This window comes from Armigeres subalbatus, chromosome 2 (assembly GCF_024139115.2).
Source record: "Armigeres subalbatus isolate Guangzhou_Male chromosome 2, GZ_Asu_2, whole genome shotgun sequence".
In the NCBI taxonomy this organism is placed as follows: Eukaryota; Metazoa; Arthropoda; class Insecta; order Diptera; family Culicidae; genus Armigeres; species Armigeres subalbatus.
Window position 1 is genome coordinate 288,706,588 of NC_085140.1, and position 15,751 is coordinate 288,722,338.

At 41.6% G+C, this 15,751-nt stretch overlaps 1 protein-coding gene across 1 annotated transcript in view; it reads left to right on the forward strand.

The window, feature by feature from the left end:
• The window catches only part of LOC134212372 (F-box/LRR-repeat protein 20), a 34,316-nt gene extending 21,587 nt beyond the window's left edge, over positions 1 to 12,729 (forward strand). The window contains exons 2-10 of the mRNA XM_062690149.1: positions 5,616 to 5,723; positions 5,786 to 5,869; positions 5,926 to 6,198; positions 6,268 to 6,370; positions 6,428 to 6,513; positions 6,577 to 6,768; positions 6,838 to 6,939; positions 11,366 to 11,578; positions 11,729 to 12,729. Coding sequence (XP_062546133.1) covers positions 5,616 to 5,723; positions 5,786 to 5,869; positions 5,926 to 6,198; positions 6,268 to 6,370; positions 6,428 to 6,513; positions 6,577 to 6,768; positions 6,838 to 6,939; positions 11,366 to 11,578; positions 11,729 to 11,836 — 1,269 coding nt within the window. The 3' untranslated portion in view covers positions 11,837 to 12,729. The remainder of the gene's footprint in view (positions 1 to 5,615; positions 5,724 to 5,785; positions 5,870 to 5,925; positions 6,199 to 6,267; positions 6,371 to 6,427; positions 6,514 to 6,576; positions 6,769 to 6,837; positions 6,940 to 11,365; positions 11,579 to 11,728) is intronic.
• Positions 12,730 to 15,751: the final 3,022 nt, after the last annotated feature.

A 15,751-nucleotide genomic window follows, 5' to 3' on the forward strand; every position in this document is an offset into this window, starting at 1 on the left:
GTACCACGTTCACTGACTCGTACGAAGTGGCGGGCCAGTCCGATGAGTTATGCTTCGGGAACAAACCTTCAACGATCCTGGCTAACATCTCCGGAGATTTCTCAGGAGTTTCGCTGTTGGTCGTAGCTATCACTATGCATCCCCCCACACACTTAATTTTTTTAACCGGGATCTCAGCAAAATGTTAAACTTTTACCGAGATTCGCACAGCCGTGCCCCAGCAAACTTGTTTTTTTGCCGAGATTTCTGTCAAAATTGCTGAAAATCAGCAAATATTTTGCTGAAAATCAGCTAACAAACGTTATTTTTGCAGAAATATCAGTTTTTTATTTTGCTGACGCACGGCTGTGCGGATTTTTGCCGAGCTGCAGAAATAAAAACTAAGTGTGCATGGAGTATTATTGGCCAACCTACACAGCTCTTCAAAGCAGGCTCTCTTACTACATTTGATTTCGTAGTTCAAAACTCTGCTCGCTGTATTAAACACCCGGCCTGTCCGCTTCGGTTCTTGCATGTCGCAACCTTCTTTTAGCTCTAAGACAGGTTCTGCAAAGATCAGCTAATGTGCTCGTCCACCAGTGCACCGGTGTGCGGTTGCCGATTGGCGTAGTCCTCCTGGACATTGTCACGTCACATGCTCGTGTCAGGACATCGTATAACTCATCACCACTAAGGCCTAGAGTCCGATTTTCCCACCGTAGTGATTCTTCCAGCAGTTCTGCGAACTGCGAGGTACGCCATCCTAGATCAGCTTTACTGATCCGCACTGTGGCTCTGTTGGGCTTGGGGGTATAGCTGACCATAAAACGTATTTCCTGATGGTCACTAGCAGTATACCCTTTGTGAACCCTCCATTCAGGCTCCACCGTCCATCCCGCGCTGCAGAAGGCCACATCGATGCATGACTCGCCATTCGGTCCTCTGAACGTTGGCGCTTGGCCCTCGTTCAGCAGGACTACGTTCAGTACCGCTAGAGACTCTAGCAGGATATGACCTCTAGCGTTAGTGAATCGGCCCAATCCACTGCCCACGCGTTGAAGTCACCTGCTATAACTAATGGTTTAAGACTAGTTAGTCTCGCTACAATATTATCTAACACCCTAGTATACTGCTCTATGCTCCATCTTGGAGGACAGTAGCAGCTGCAAAGCTAAACTCCGTTTACCTTTGCTATAACAAAACAAGTCCAGATAATCACTATTCCGGACTTATTCGCAACCCAACTGCTATGTTTAGCAGGGATGCGGTACGGGTCGGACAGCAAGGCAACATCAGTCTTATTCTCGTTTACCTACTGTTGTAGCAGCGCTTGCGCTGCCTCGCAGTGGTTGAGATTTAGCTGAGCTACTTGCATGACCAAGCCGGACAGGCCTGCCCACCAGATGTGTGTTTGTTGTCTGTGCCAGGACCACAGATCCAACACCTCGGTGCGGCCTGGCAGGTGTGAGCCTTTTGACCTTCAGCTCCACACACCGCCGACTCCGATCAGGACCTTTACAGTCATATAACTTATGTCCGTAATCGAAGCACTTGAAGCAGGCCTGAGGTTGTTGGTTTGCGCTTACCGAGCATACCGACCAACCAACCTTCAGCTTGGCCTTGTCTAGTACCTTCTTAGCGTCAACCACATGTACCTGGAATGAGGCAACCTGCGTTCCAGCATAACCTTTCCACAACCGAATCGCGGTATCCTGGATTTCAACGCCACACTGATCTCTCAGTGCAGCTACCAGCTCACCGGCTTCGGTAATTTCGTCCAGGCCTCGGCATTGGATTACCTCTACTGGGCATAGGGCTCTCACCTGAACCGCATCACTCAGCACCTCTTTTGCCATAACTTTTTATACGTATAACTCTTCCGCGCAGCATCCCGCTTTAGGACGAGTTCTGCGTTCTGCGGATGCAGTTGACTCATCCCCTAGGCCAGTGAAGTTTTTATCGCCCCGCAAAGGCTTCAGAACGTCAGCATAGCTCTTACACACATGTGTACACACTTTTTGGAACTTAGCATTGGTCGAATTACACGTAATAAGTTCCATTCGATGGAAAATCCTGTCATATTATTTGCTATTGAAAATTAGCCAGATTGGACTATGGGATCAGAAGTTAAGGAAAAATACTATTTTCTATGTGCAAAACACGCTTAAAACACTCACTCATATTTTTAGTGTTTTTTTTTTTGCCTGGGAAAGGCAAAGTTTTTCAACTATGTTTTGTGTTTCTTGGAGGAGATTGAAGGATTTATCGTATCCTATTGATATGATTCACTTATCTGAACATCTATCGCGGTGATTTGTTGAGTCATTCGATGCATGATACACTAATGCGACAATTGGGGTCATAACCACGACTGGTACATCTACCCTACGCAACCCTTAGCTGGCGGTTTTTTGCCATCGTTCAACCGGCGGAAGCGTAAGATAGGAACTTGTGGGGACCAGAGTCTGTATAAAAGCTTGATAAATGTGTTATCATGGCTTGTTATGATTCAGAACTATTTTCGCCTTTCTTTTATCGTTGTTCGTTATCTATAGAGAGCGTTTTCTGCAAACCCTGATAGAGTTGCGCAAAGAGTGAAGCTAAATCTATTTACCTATGAAACTGTTAAACCGTCTACCTATCGAGCAAAGCAAACAAATGCTTGTTTGATGGATATAGTATACTCGAAACGAGCAAACCATGCAAACTGTCATACGAAAGAGCTATCGAAAGGAGATGCGTAATGAGACCCCTGCAGCCAAATTCCGAAGGTTCAAGAAAAAATTGAAAAATTTCTTTATCAAAAGAGATTTATAGATTCTCTTTCTCTTTCCAAAAAATTCTTCTCTTCATACCTTATTCCGATAGACTGAAGAGAAAGAAAAAGACTAAAATTTCTTGCGAAGAAAAATATTAGTTCACATATTTTCTCCTAGATGTCTTTTGACAACTATTTGCATACCGGTTGTACAAAACATCCTCATATCGAAAATAAAACTTGCTTTTGCTTATTGTTATCGAAATAATGAGGGAAAAAAAGATAAATATTCAATCTATTGATGAAAATATGCAGTAACAGCAACATTGTTGTGATTTCTAACTGTCTAAAAAAAACGGATGCTCTAACTTTATTACCTCGAAAACACCGAACCATTAGCATTTGGCTTAGCTTAAGCTTTAGCTTAGCTTTAGCTTAGCTTTAGCTTAGCTTTAGCTTAGCTTTAACAGCTTTAAGCTTAGCTTTAGCAACTTTAGCTTTAACAGCTTTAAGCAACAGCTTTAGCTTAGCTTTAGCTTAGCTTAGCTTAAGCTTTAAGCAAGCTTTAGCAACTTAGCTTAGCTTTAACAACAAGCTTTAAACAGCTTTAGCTTAGCTTTAGCTTAGCTTTAAGCTTAGCTTTAACAGCTTTAGCTGAGCAAGCTTTAAGCAGCTTTAGAACAGGCTTTGAGCAGGCTGAGCAGGCTTGAGCAGGCAGGCTGACTGAGCTTTAAGCAGGCTGAGCAGGCTGAGCAGGCTGAGCTGAGCAGGCTGAGCAGCTGAGCCAGGCTGAGCAGGCTGGCTGGCTGAGCAGGCTGAGCTGAGGCAGCAGCTGAGCAGGCTGGGCAGCTTTAACTGAGCGGGCTGAGCAGGCTGAGCAGGCTGAGCAGGAGCAGGCTGAGCTGAGCTGGGCAGGCTGAGCAGGCTGGGCTGGGCAGGCTGAGCAGCTGGGCAGGCTGAGCAGGCAGCCCAGGCTGAGCCAGGCAGGCTGGGCGGGCTGAGGCTGGGCAGGCTTTGGCTGAGCACAGGCTGGAGCAGGCTGGCTGGGCAGGCTGGGCAGGCTGAGCTGAGCTGGGCTGAGGGCTGGTGGGGCTGGGGCCAGGCTGAGCTGGGCTGGCGGGCTGGGGCCAGGCTGGGGCACTGGGCGGGCTGAGGGGCTGGAGCTGGGCTGGCAGCTTTAACAGCTTTAGCCCAGCTTTAGCAGGCTTTACTTAGCTTTAACACTGGGCTTAGCTTTAACAGACAGCTTTAGCTTTAGCTTAACAGCTTTAGACTTAGCTTAGCTTAGCTAGCTTAGCTTTAGCTTAGCTAGCTTAGCTTTAGCTTAGCTTTAACAGCTTTAACAACTTTAGCTTAGCTTTAGCTTAGCTTTAACAGCTTTAGCTTTAAGCTTTAGCTTAGCTTTAGCTTAGCTTTAGCTTAGCTTTAGCTTAGCTTTAACAGCTTTAAGCTTAGCTTTAGCTTTAGCTTTTAGCTTTAAACAGCTTTAGCTTAGCTTTAGCTTAGCTTTAGCTTAGCTTTAGCTTAGCTTTAGCTTAGCTTTAGCTTAGCTTTTTTATGATAGTTGGTTGTGCACATACCATGATATTGAAATGATTTGGATGTTTTAGAATGTATGCCTTATGCCTTATGCCTTTGCCTTATCAAATAATCAATCAAACGCGATTCTTCTTCTTCTTCTTCAATGGCTTTACATTCCAAATGAAACTTGGCCTTATTTTTAACTTAGCGTTCTGTTAGCATTCCCACAGTTATTAAATGAAAGTTTTTCTTTTCTTGCCATTGCATGAGTATGTATCTTGAGTGGCAAATAAGTACAAAATGGATGCATGCCCAGGGAACCGAGAATATTTCTCATATTATTTTACACTCCTAATGGAAGTGAAGACACAATTATACCTTCAAATTACATCCAAGAAAAATCTCTTATCGAATTTCTCCATCGAAAATCTCGAAGAAATTTAAATTCTCGTTTTCTTTTTCATCTGTCAAAAAATTTCTTTCACGCTTTCGTCGGAATTCCAAAATAAGAAAATTTCGAAAATCTCTTCGAGAATTTCTTTTCTTACAAGAGATTTATTTACCGGAATTCGGCTGCTGGTTATCGAATTTGGAAGTGAACACTCCCGTGAAGTCACTTGGTGGGTTGAACAAAAATCCAAGTTGCCAACATAATAACTTGAGCATCCTTCAGAATCAGTGTAAGCAAATCCGCTTTGCGTAACTTTACTATCAGAAACTTTGGTGGGGAGCAGAGCTATGTTAGATGCTCTTTCCTTGATAATCAACCCACTATTATACGCCCAATTAAGTTTGGCTTTGCAACAATAGTATTTAAGACATTGCTAAACTATTCTATCCTCCACCTGAGAGGAATATAACCGCTGCAAAAATGTACACCATTGACTTTTGCTACGCAGAATTGAGTTCTACTGTTTGTTCAATGCAATGTAGATCTCTTAATTACCCTTTGAAAAACATATTTTCTGGACATTATAATAAATAACATTGTTAGAAGTTATTCATTCTTGTATCTTCCAAAATTATGTGCAAATTAAAACTCGGGATGATTCCCGTTGCTTTATTTTTCAATGTTTCCATATGTGTATCTTGAGCAACATATGAAAAGAGGACTGTAACATTACTAAAAATGCCCTTGAGTATAATTTTATCGATTTTCACCGAACACGCCATACTCAAATCAGTGCAACCAAACATCACAATTGTATGCAATAAAACTGAAGGGCTGTATAGTGCAGAATATCTAGATTTTTGGTAGCTGAGCTCATGATCATTTTATTATATCTAACTGATTAGAATCAGTTGACTGCATAGATAGCAAATTGTACTAACACATGATTTTTTTTACTCATTTCAGAAATCATATATAATTCCAGAAGATGAAATATCCAAGAAACTACCCAAAGAGATACTTTTGCGAATATTATCCTATCTTGATGTCACCTCGCTATGTCGATGTGGTCAGGTAAATGGTTTGTCTTGTTTCCAATGTTGCGCTCTGGTGAATTAACCTTTTTTTCGTTCAAGGTATCCCGGTACTGGAATATCCTAGCACTAGACGGTTCTAACTGGCAGAAAATCAATCTGTTTGATTTCCAGAGGGATATTGAGGTAGGCAGCCGCGTTTTAACAGTGCCTTTATAGAATAGTTACACTTATTTTTCAAGGGTACGGTTATCGAGAACATTTCGCTGCGCTGCGGCGGTTTCCTGAAATATCTCTGCCTCCGTGGCTGCCAGTCCGTCGGCAGCCAATCGATTAGAACCCTTGCTCAACACTGCCATAACATTGAACATCTAGATCTGGAAGGGTGCAAGAAGATCACCGACGTGGCTATTCAACCACTCAGCAAAAACTGCAGCAAACTAACCGCCATCAACCTCGAGTCCTGCTCGCAAATCTCCGACTGCAGCCTGAAGGCATTATCCGACGGGTGTCCAGTATGACTGATAAATCAATCACGCGTTGAAAAATGGTTTTGACTATCGAAAGAATTTATATTTTTTCAGAATCTGACCGAAATTAATGTTTCCTGGTGTAATCTTATAACGGAAAACGGTGTCGAGGCGATAGCCAGGGGTTGCAATAAAATAAAAAAGTTCAGTAGTAAAGGTGAGTCATCCGATATCTGTTCAAGTTCCACTTTAAAATAATAATCTTTCGTGATAGGTTGCAAAGACGTGAACGATAGAGCTGTTATCGCCCTAGCGTTGTATTGTCCTAATATTGAAGTTTTGAATCTACATAGCTGTGAGGTGAGTAGCTTTAACGCGACTTGACATATATTCGATAAAAATTCTTCTTTTACCTTACTTTAGACTATAACAGATGCATCGGTGTCGAAGATAGCGGTAAAGTGTATCAATTTGAGGCAGCTGTGTGTGTCCAAATGTTGCGAGCTCACGGATCACACGCTGATAGCATTAGCATCTTACAATCACTATCTCAACACACTCGAAGTTGCCGGTTGTACTCAGTTTACGGATTCAGGATTCATTGCGTTAGCAAAGGTAAGAAACGATGGAATAATCCCAATCTTAAGATCGTTTACAAACATGTCCTCTAATTTTTTTTTGTAGAATTGTAAATATTTGGAACGAATGGATCTGGAAGAGTGCAGTCAAATAACCGACGCAACACTATCGAACCTCGCAGTTGGATGTCCTAGTCTAGAAAAATTGGTAAGTCACAATGTTTGGTAATCAATGTATGATGAAGAGTATTTCGTTAGAAACATCCCGATCAAGAATGCATAACAAAATTATATCAAGGGGAGTTATTTATTTCAGAAAAATAATGTAACAAAATGTGTTATAAAATTGGCTGGTTAGTTGTTAAAATAACAAAAATTATATCAAAATTCCCTCTAGCCGTAACATAATTATATCAGAGGTTGTTACCTTCATTTCAACATTATAACAACCGTTGATATGATTATGAGGTACAAAAATCTACTTTCATGGTAATTGCCTACAACGCCGGATTTCCATCCATAATGTAGGCAATTAACTTTGTACTAGCTATTAACATCGAACATTGATTCAAGTTATACTGGAGGTGATTACCTCCGCTTTTTTTCCAATATCAAAAAATGTAGGCAATTATTTTGTGTAAATATACATAACTAATGTTGTTATAATTTTGATATGAAATAAAACTGGCCGAAGACACATTTTTATCGAATTATCTAATTATAACACACGTTGTTTTAAATAACAACCATTGATAGAATTGAGTTATAATTTTGTTATGTATTCCTGATCGGGATGCTGTATTCTGTCCATATTTTTCTATTTATTTTATTTTCTATTCAAAAAAAGATATTTCTCCAAAACAATACGTTAAATTGATACTCTTTCCATTGTTTTTGATAAATTAGGGGTCCTCCCGAGCAAAGTCGGTAAACAAAATGAGAGCAAATTGATATTAAGCTCTGCTGTTAAGATTATATTGAAAACAAAATTTGATGTCAATTGTTAGTTAATAAAATTGATATCGCAACATGTTTTCAATATGCATTCCTCAGTTATCATAATGATAGCAGCTTTACATCAAATTAGACTGTCGATTATATAAAGTGTGTTTTACGAAAATCAATAGCAATTTGCAAAGAAAATATGCTGTTGTTATTATAAATGCCCATAAAAATAATCTAATTGAATTCTCATTTTGATACCAAATTAAAAATCTTATGATATCAAATCAAAGAACGTTGCCAGAAGCCGGATGTTGGTGTCGGATACCCGATCGAATAGAGATCGGTACAAGGAAGCAAGAGCAGCCGAAAAACGAACCCACCGCAGGAAGAAAAAAGAGTTCGAAGAACAAGTTATTAGTGAGGCGCAGGAAAAAATGGAGCAGAACGATATGCGGAGGTTTTATGAGTCTGTCAATGGCGTGCGGAGAAAGACAGCGCCATCTCCCGTCATGTGCAACGACCAACAAGGGAATTTGCTGACAGATAAAACTGAAGTGGCTGCCAGGTGGAAGCAACACTTCGAGACTTTGTTGAATGGAGGAAGTGACGGTGCATCGGTGAACAGAATAAATATTAGCGACGATGGACAAGCTGTGGAGTCACCTACACTAGATGAGGTTAAAAAGCTGTTAAAGAGCTGAAAAACAATAAGGCTGCGGGGAAGGATCAGCTACCGGCTGAACTTCTCAAACATAGCAGTGAGCAGCTTTATGAAGTTCTGCACCATATTGTGTCGAAAATATGGGAAGACGAGGAACTGTCTGCTAGCTGGTTGGACGGCCTCATTTGCCCTCTCTTTAAGAAAGGGCACATACTGGAGTGCGCCAATTACCGAGGAATAACCCTCCCTTATTCGGCGTACAAAATTATGTCCCGTATTCTGTTCAACAGATTGAGACCGCTTGAAGAGTCTTTCGTCGGCGAATACCAAGCAGGTTTTCGTGAGGGCCGATCAACGACGGATCAAATGTTTACCCTGACACAAATCCTTGATAAATTCCGGGAGTACAACTTGCAGACACATCATCTGTTTATTGATTTCAAGGCGGCGTACGATTCAGTGAAACGGAATGAATTATGGCAAATTATGCTTGAACATGGTTTTCCGGCGAAACTGATCCGGCTGATTCGTATAACGTTGGACGGATCGAAATCAAGTGTAAGGGTTGCGGATGAAATATCGACGTCATTTGTTACCTTAGACGGATTAAAGCAGGGTGATGCACTCTCGAATCTACTGTTCAATATAGCGCTCGAGGGAGCGATTAGGAGAGCTGGAGAGAAAGTCTTAAATTCCTTAAAAGTCATCTCTTACATAGGACATCTTCAAATATGTGTTTTATTCAAGACATCTTTAATATTATATAAATTATCGAAAAAGCTGCTGTAGTTTTATCTTAAGTTTAGCATCATTTTACACATCGCACATTTTAGCATCATTTTACACATCGGATTTGGTAGCTATTGATCTATAAGATTTTTCAAGTCAACATTAGTCGATGTCGGTGGTTATCCGCCTGAAAATTAGATAAAAAGCGTATGGGAATGAACTTTTCGGGTTCTATTCAGTGTAAAACTGTCCTGTGTAGTATATTGATTTTGTTTCATTAGAATGTTGCAAATGAAACTACGCAACAACAATAAACGAAATTAGGCACCATAATTACTCTCATATACCTAATTTCGCTCACAAAGTGAAAGTCCAAATAAACACAAAATACATAAAATTTTACACTTTTCAATAGTAATGACGAATAAACATATCCAACAGAGCATAATGGATACAAATATTTCCAAAAAATAGCCAGTTTTATACAGTAAAATCATTTGTTTACTTGGGTCATGTTCTTCGTCGCTGTGCTAAGCACAAGCAAATATGGCGGTCGATGGGAGGATCAAATTGAAATAATTTTATTTGGTGTACTAAACCAAGTTTGTTTTTCAAATTTTTTCGTGAAAAACATTCAACAACAATGATATTTTGTAATCCTCCAGATTTTTCAATTTTGACTGGTACCTAAAAATTGAGGGCGCGCGCGAAATTAGGGCACATCACGGTACTCTGATTCTTCCGGTGGCTTTATACGGCCATGAGACATGGACGTTAAAGGAGGCTGATCAGAGAGCTCTCGGAGTGTTTGAGCGTAAGGTGCTGCGGACAACACTCGGCGGTAAACAGGAGAACGGTATCTGGCGGCGTCGCATGAATCACGAATTGTACCAGGTGTATAAAGGGCTGGATATTATTAAGCTTATACAACACGGCAGACTACGGTGGGCTGGTCACGTTGTTCGTATGCCAGAAGAACGTCAAGCTCTCATTTTTGCTGTGTTAACCGTTAATCCATACAAAACGAGATCAACTGGAGTAATCAAATAATTGACATCATGACAGCAAAAACTGAACAGCTACCAGAACAGCTTACCAGACTGATCAAAGCAACGATGGATGGTGTGCAAAACTCTATGAAGATTTCGGGCGAACACTCCAGTTCGTTCGAATCGCGCCGGGGACTAAGACACCACATTTTTGTGCCTGTTGTTCAACATTGCGCTAGAAGGTGTCATGCGGAGAGCCGGATGTAACAGCCGGGTTACGATTTTCAACAGATCCAGTCAATTTATTTGTTTCGCGGATGACATGGACATTGTCGGCCGAACATTTTGCAAAGGTGGCAGAACTGTACACCCGCTTGAAACGTGAAGCAACAAAAGTTGGACTGGTGGTGAATGCCTCAAAGACAAAGTACATGCTTGTGGGCGAAACAGAGCGCGACAGGGCCCGCATGGGAAGCAGTGTTACGATAGACGGGAATACCTTCGAGGTGGTCGAGGAATTCGTCTACCTCGGATCCTTGTTAACGGCTGATAACAATGTCAGTCGTGAAATACGAAGGCGCATCATCTGTGGAAGTCGGGCCTACTACGGGCTCCAGAAGAAACTGCGGTCAAAAAAGATTCGCCACCGCACCAAATGTGTCATGTACAAGACGCTAATAAGACTGGTTGTCCTCTACGGACATGGAACATGGACAATGCTCGAGGAGGACTTGCAAGCACTCCGAGTATTCGAGAGAGTTTGTGGCGGCGAAGAATGAACCATGAGAAGGTAACTAAAGCCGGAAGGGTACGACGGGCAGGGCATGTTGCAAGAATGCTGGACAGCAATCCTGCAAAGATGGTGTTCGCTTCCGATCCGGCAGGTACGAGACGACGTGGAGCGCAGCGAGCGAGATGGGCAGACCAGGTGCAGAACGACTTGGCGAGCGTGGGGCGTATTCGAGGATGGAGAGATGTGGCCTCGAACCGTGTATTGTGGCGTCAAATTGTTGATTCAGTGTTATCTGTTTAGATGTAGACTAAATAAATTAATTGCATCGCTTTGTCTCGATTGCATCGCTTTGTCTCAGCCAGAATCAATTGAGGCCTTTTTGTTCAATCCATATATCTGACAACGAGTAGCTGTAGAGTGAGCGGATTTTGGGTTGGAATATAGCTTGTGAAATAAAGGAAATCAGGAATGCTCTTGCATACGAGCACCTAACATATGTTCACTATAAAAAAAAATACTCAACTACATCTCTATCTTAAAATTAAAATAAATATTATGTCCATCCATTTCTTTCAAGACCCTGTCACATTGCGAACTGATTACCGATGAGGGTATCCGGCAGCTGGCTGCCGGAGGTTGCGCTGCAGAAAGTCTATCCGTCCTTGAATTGGACAACTGTCCTCTAATAACCGATGACACTCTCGAACATCTAATATCCTGTCACAATTTACAACGGATAGAGCTCTACGACTGCCAACTAATATCTAGGAATGCTATCCGTCGGTTGAGGGTAAGCATGATCTATAATCTTACATCCAGACTGCATCACTTGTCTTTTTTCAATAATTTTAATAAATGCAGTTTGAACACAGTGTAAAATATATATTCAACCATTACCCAAGTATAGTAAAATATTAAGAAATAAAAAAACCTTTTACAGAATCATCTACCAAATATAAAAGTACATGCATACTTTGCACCAGTGACACCACCACCGACCTCCAACGGACCACGACCCCGGTACTGTCGATGTTGTGAGATTCTCTGAGATCAGGCAATTGGCTTAGCCAGAAAAGTTCTCTGTAGGAGTAGAGATGACTGATATTTATACTTATAATTTATACTTATGATTCTTAAATAAGCAAGGAACGGTATGATTTTTGGCAGCATGGAACAACTCACAAAACCCAACATTTTATTAATGAAAAATGCGCTAAAATTTGAAGTATCCTTCATGATTTAGGATACGAAGTAATAAAACTGATTGATAATAATCTATTCTAACCAAAAGCATAATTATCATCGTCGTGTAATTGGTATTACGTCATATAATTGGCATAAAATGAGATGCCTTGAAAGAGCAAACATTTGCAAAGTCAATCTCAACCCAACAGAAACGATTGCTTTCACGAAACACCGAAAATTAAAATAAATATCAACCAGTGCAAAGCCAGGCTAACATTTATCAAAGAGTTATCTAAAGTCTCGCAGTATTTTTATTTCCCACAACACACTACTGCTAACAGGTTTGAACCTTGAAGTTTCATTTGTTGAAATTTACTCTAGGATTCGAAGGTAAACCGAATCACGAAAAACAGTAAAATATAAACAAACATGTGTTCAATTAGAAAGCAGAAAGAAGCACGTAGGACGAACAAAAGAACTGGAATTTTGCATTATTTGTTAGCAACTAAATGAAACGAGTCACATATTCAACTCTTAGCTTAAAAAACAAGCAAAAAAAATCAGGCGAACGTTTATAGAAAGATACAGCAAAGCGATCACAGTGTAGCATTCAATACGTAGATTTCGATAAAATCATTCAATCGATTAAAAATACAGAACATGATAGTAGTCGCGCTAAAAGCAAATAACAATTTGAAGCAGAAAAGAAGGGGAAACAATAAATTATAGGCGTAATGATATTAGTCGTAAAAATAATATTACTAATCGAATCAAAATAAGCAGGCGAGTGCATGAAACATACACACATACACACACACACTTACAGGCATACACACGAAGTGTGAGAACATGATATGGCGAACCATTTTAGAGCGGAAATTAGTGGAAATGATTTTGTGGAGCACTTTTTCTCCTACACATAGGACTAAAGCGAGCGAATGTGATACAGAGAGGATTCTTAGCGAGAACATACGGGATGCGCTTTGGACGACTGAGACCTGTGTTGAAAAGATAGAGAGGACATATTTTTGGGTCACCCGTGATGAATGATAACGAGAATGGTCTTAAGCGGGGTTGGATGATGAAAAAGAGCGAGAACGAACAAGTTGACGTAAAGAGAGGGAGGAGCTAATTTGATTGTGATCTATACATAAACATTAAAATATATTTACGATGCTAAACATTAAGATTGTAAAAATAGACATGAAATTAATGAGAAGCAAGGTTTTACATAAATAAACGAAAATGAAAACACTAACAAGGGATATGTTTTTTTACTTCGAAATCATATAGCTTTTCTGTGCCTCATCATTCATTTATTTATTTAGTCTACATCTAAACAGATAACACTGAATCAACTATTTGACGCCACAATACACGGTTCGAGGCCGCATCTCTCCATCCTCGAATACGCCCCACGCTCGCCAAGTCGTTTTGCACCTGGTCTGCCCATCTCGCTCGCTGCCCATCGTACCCTTCAGGCTTTAGCTACCTTCTAGATACTGGGTTCGCCGTAGAGTTGGGCGAGCTCGTGATTCATTCTTCGCCGCCACACGCCGTCTTCTTGCACACCGCCAAAGATGGTCCTAAGCACCCGTCTCTCGAATACTCCGAGTGCTTGCAAGTCCTCCTCGAGCATTGTCCATGTTTCGTGTCCGTAGAGGACTACCGGTCTTATTAGCGTCTTGTACATGACACATTTGGTGCGGTGGCGAATCTTTTTGACCGCAGTTTCTTCTGGAGCCCATAGTAGGCCCGACTTCCACAGATGATGCGCCTTCGTATTTCACGACTAACATTGTTATCAGCCGTTAGCAAGGATCCGAGGTAGACGAATTCCTCGACCACCTCGAAGGTATCCCCGTCTATCGTAACACTGCTTCCCAGGCGGGCCCTGTCGCGCTCGGTTCCGCCCACAAGCATGTACTTTGTCTTTGACGCATTCACCACCAGTCCAACTTTTGTTGCTTCACGTTTTAGGCGGATGTACAGTTCTGCCACCTTTGCAAATCTTCGGCCGACAATGTCCATGTCAACCGCGAAACAAATAAATTGACTGGATCCGTTGAAAATCGTACCCCGGCTGTTACACCCGGTTCTCCGCATGACACCTTCTAGCGCAATGTTGAACAACAGGCACGATAGTCCATCACCTTGTCTTAGTCCCCGGCGCGATTCGAACGAACCGGAGTGTTCGCCCGATCTTCACACAGTTTTGCACACCATCCACCGTTGCTTTGATCAGTCAATTTCAATTTATTCTTATTGGGATTCAAATATTTTTCTATTAAATTCCTTGTTCTTATTTTTTTGTCTCTTGATCGGGGAACGGTAAAAGAGAGGCATACATCTCTCACAATTGCTTCTTCTTCTTCTTCTTCTTCTTCTTCTTCTTCTGTGGCTCTACATTCCAACTGGAACTTGGCCTGCTTTTCAACTTAGTATTCTATCAGCATTTCATCAGTTATTAATTGAAAGCTTTTCTATGCCAGCCATTGCATGAGTATGTATCTTGTGTGGCAAGTACAATGGATACACTATGCCCAGGGTGTCGAGAAAGTTTCCAATCCGAAAACATCCTAGACCGGACCGAGAATTGAACTCGCCATCTCCGGATTGGCAATCCTACGCCTTTGCTCGCAAGGCTACTGTAGACCCCTCTCACAATCTCTACAGGATAGAATAACAAGCGTATCACAACCTGATACAAGTACCACCATTGGAGAAGCATCCCCACCGAAACGCTATAATAAAATACCTCACATTCTACTTACACATCAAAGGAATTCTTTTTGCCTTTCGCGTATACTAAGTATACGTAAAGGCTATAGAATCACTCCAAATCCGAACTTTTGATAGAAGGCCGGAAGAAAAAAATCATATATCGCATCAGTTCAATCGCAAAACAGAATGTAGACGACACCCTCAGCTGACTTTGCAGCTGACTGACTGACGCCAGAACCCACATCAATGGCAAAATCGTAAGGATTCAATTCAACAAAGAACTCGATTGGGTGAAGGGGTGATGTTCAATTCTCGGTATGAGTGCGAATACTATTTATACGAATACCATAACACTAACCAAAGGGCGGGGCTAGAGAGTTTACTTTATTGACTATAAGAAAGCTGCTTATCCGCGCGCGCCAGCCATTTCGTTCGAGATGTCGTGGAAAGCGGCGAGCGGTCCTAGCATCGAAAAGGAAGGAGGACAGCGTGGGTCGTGTGGTCGTCATCGTTAGCATCAGCGGCACTCAAGTGAATGTTTCTCGCAACATTCGGACTCTCGGTTGTCTGTTGCGGTCGTGACAGCAGCGGGGTGGAGTACATCTGCATCGGTGGCGGCTAAAGTGCTATCGATTGGCAATCATCAGTGGAAGCTGCTAACAAGCTACAATTATCTTGCAAATCGGAATTATCTAGTGTTTGCCAGTGTTGGTAAAAACTCAAATTCTCAAACCTCCTCCACGATTCAAATCAAGCTCGAGGCAAACCTCACCCGACTCATGGCCCAGAGAATCGTCCATGATTTGGCTTGCGATTTGCATCATTGCGTGATTTTTGCGTGTTCTTCTTTGGTAAATTCATCGGAATAACTTTCTTTGACAAAAACAATGGATAATAAATCCATACGTAAACATAAAATATGCTTCGATTGGAGACACTTTTTGAAGCGCAATCATTTTTCAGCGAATGAGCAAACGATGCGATTCTGCGTGAAAAACTTATGCGCGATGCTCTCCGCAGAATCGCAAGCGAGTCAGCACGCCCATGAGGCTTC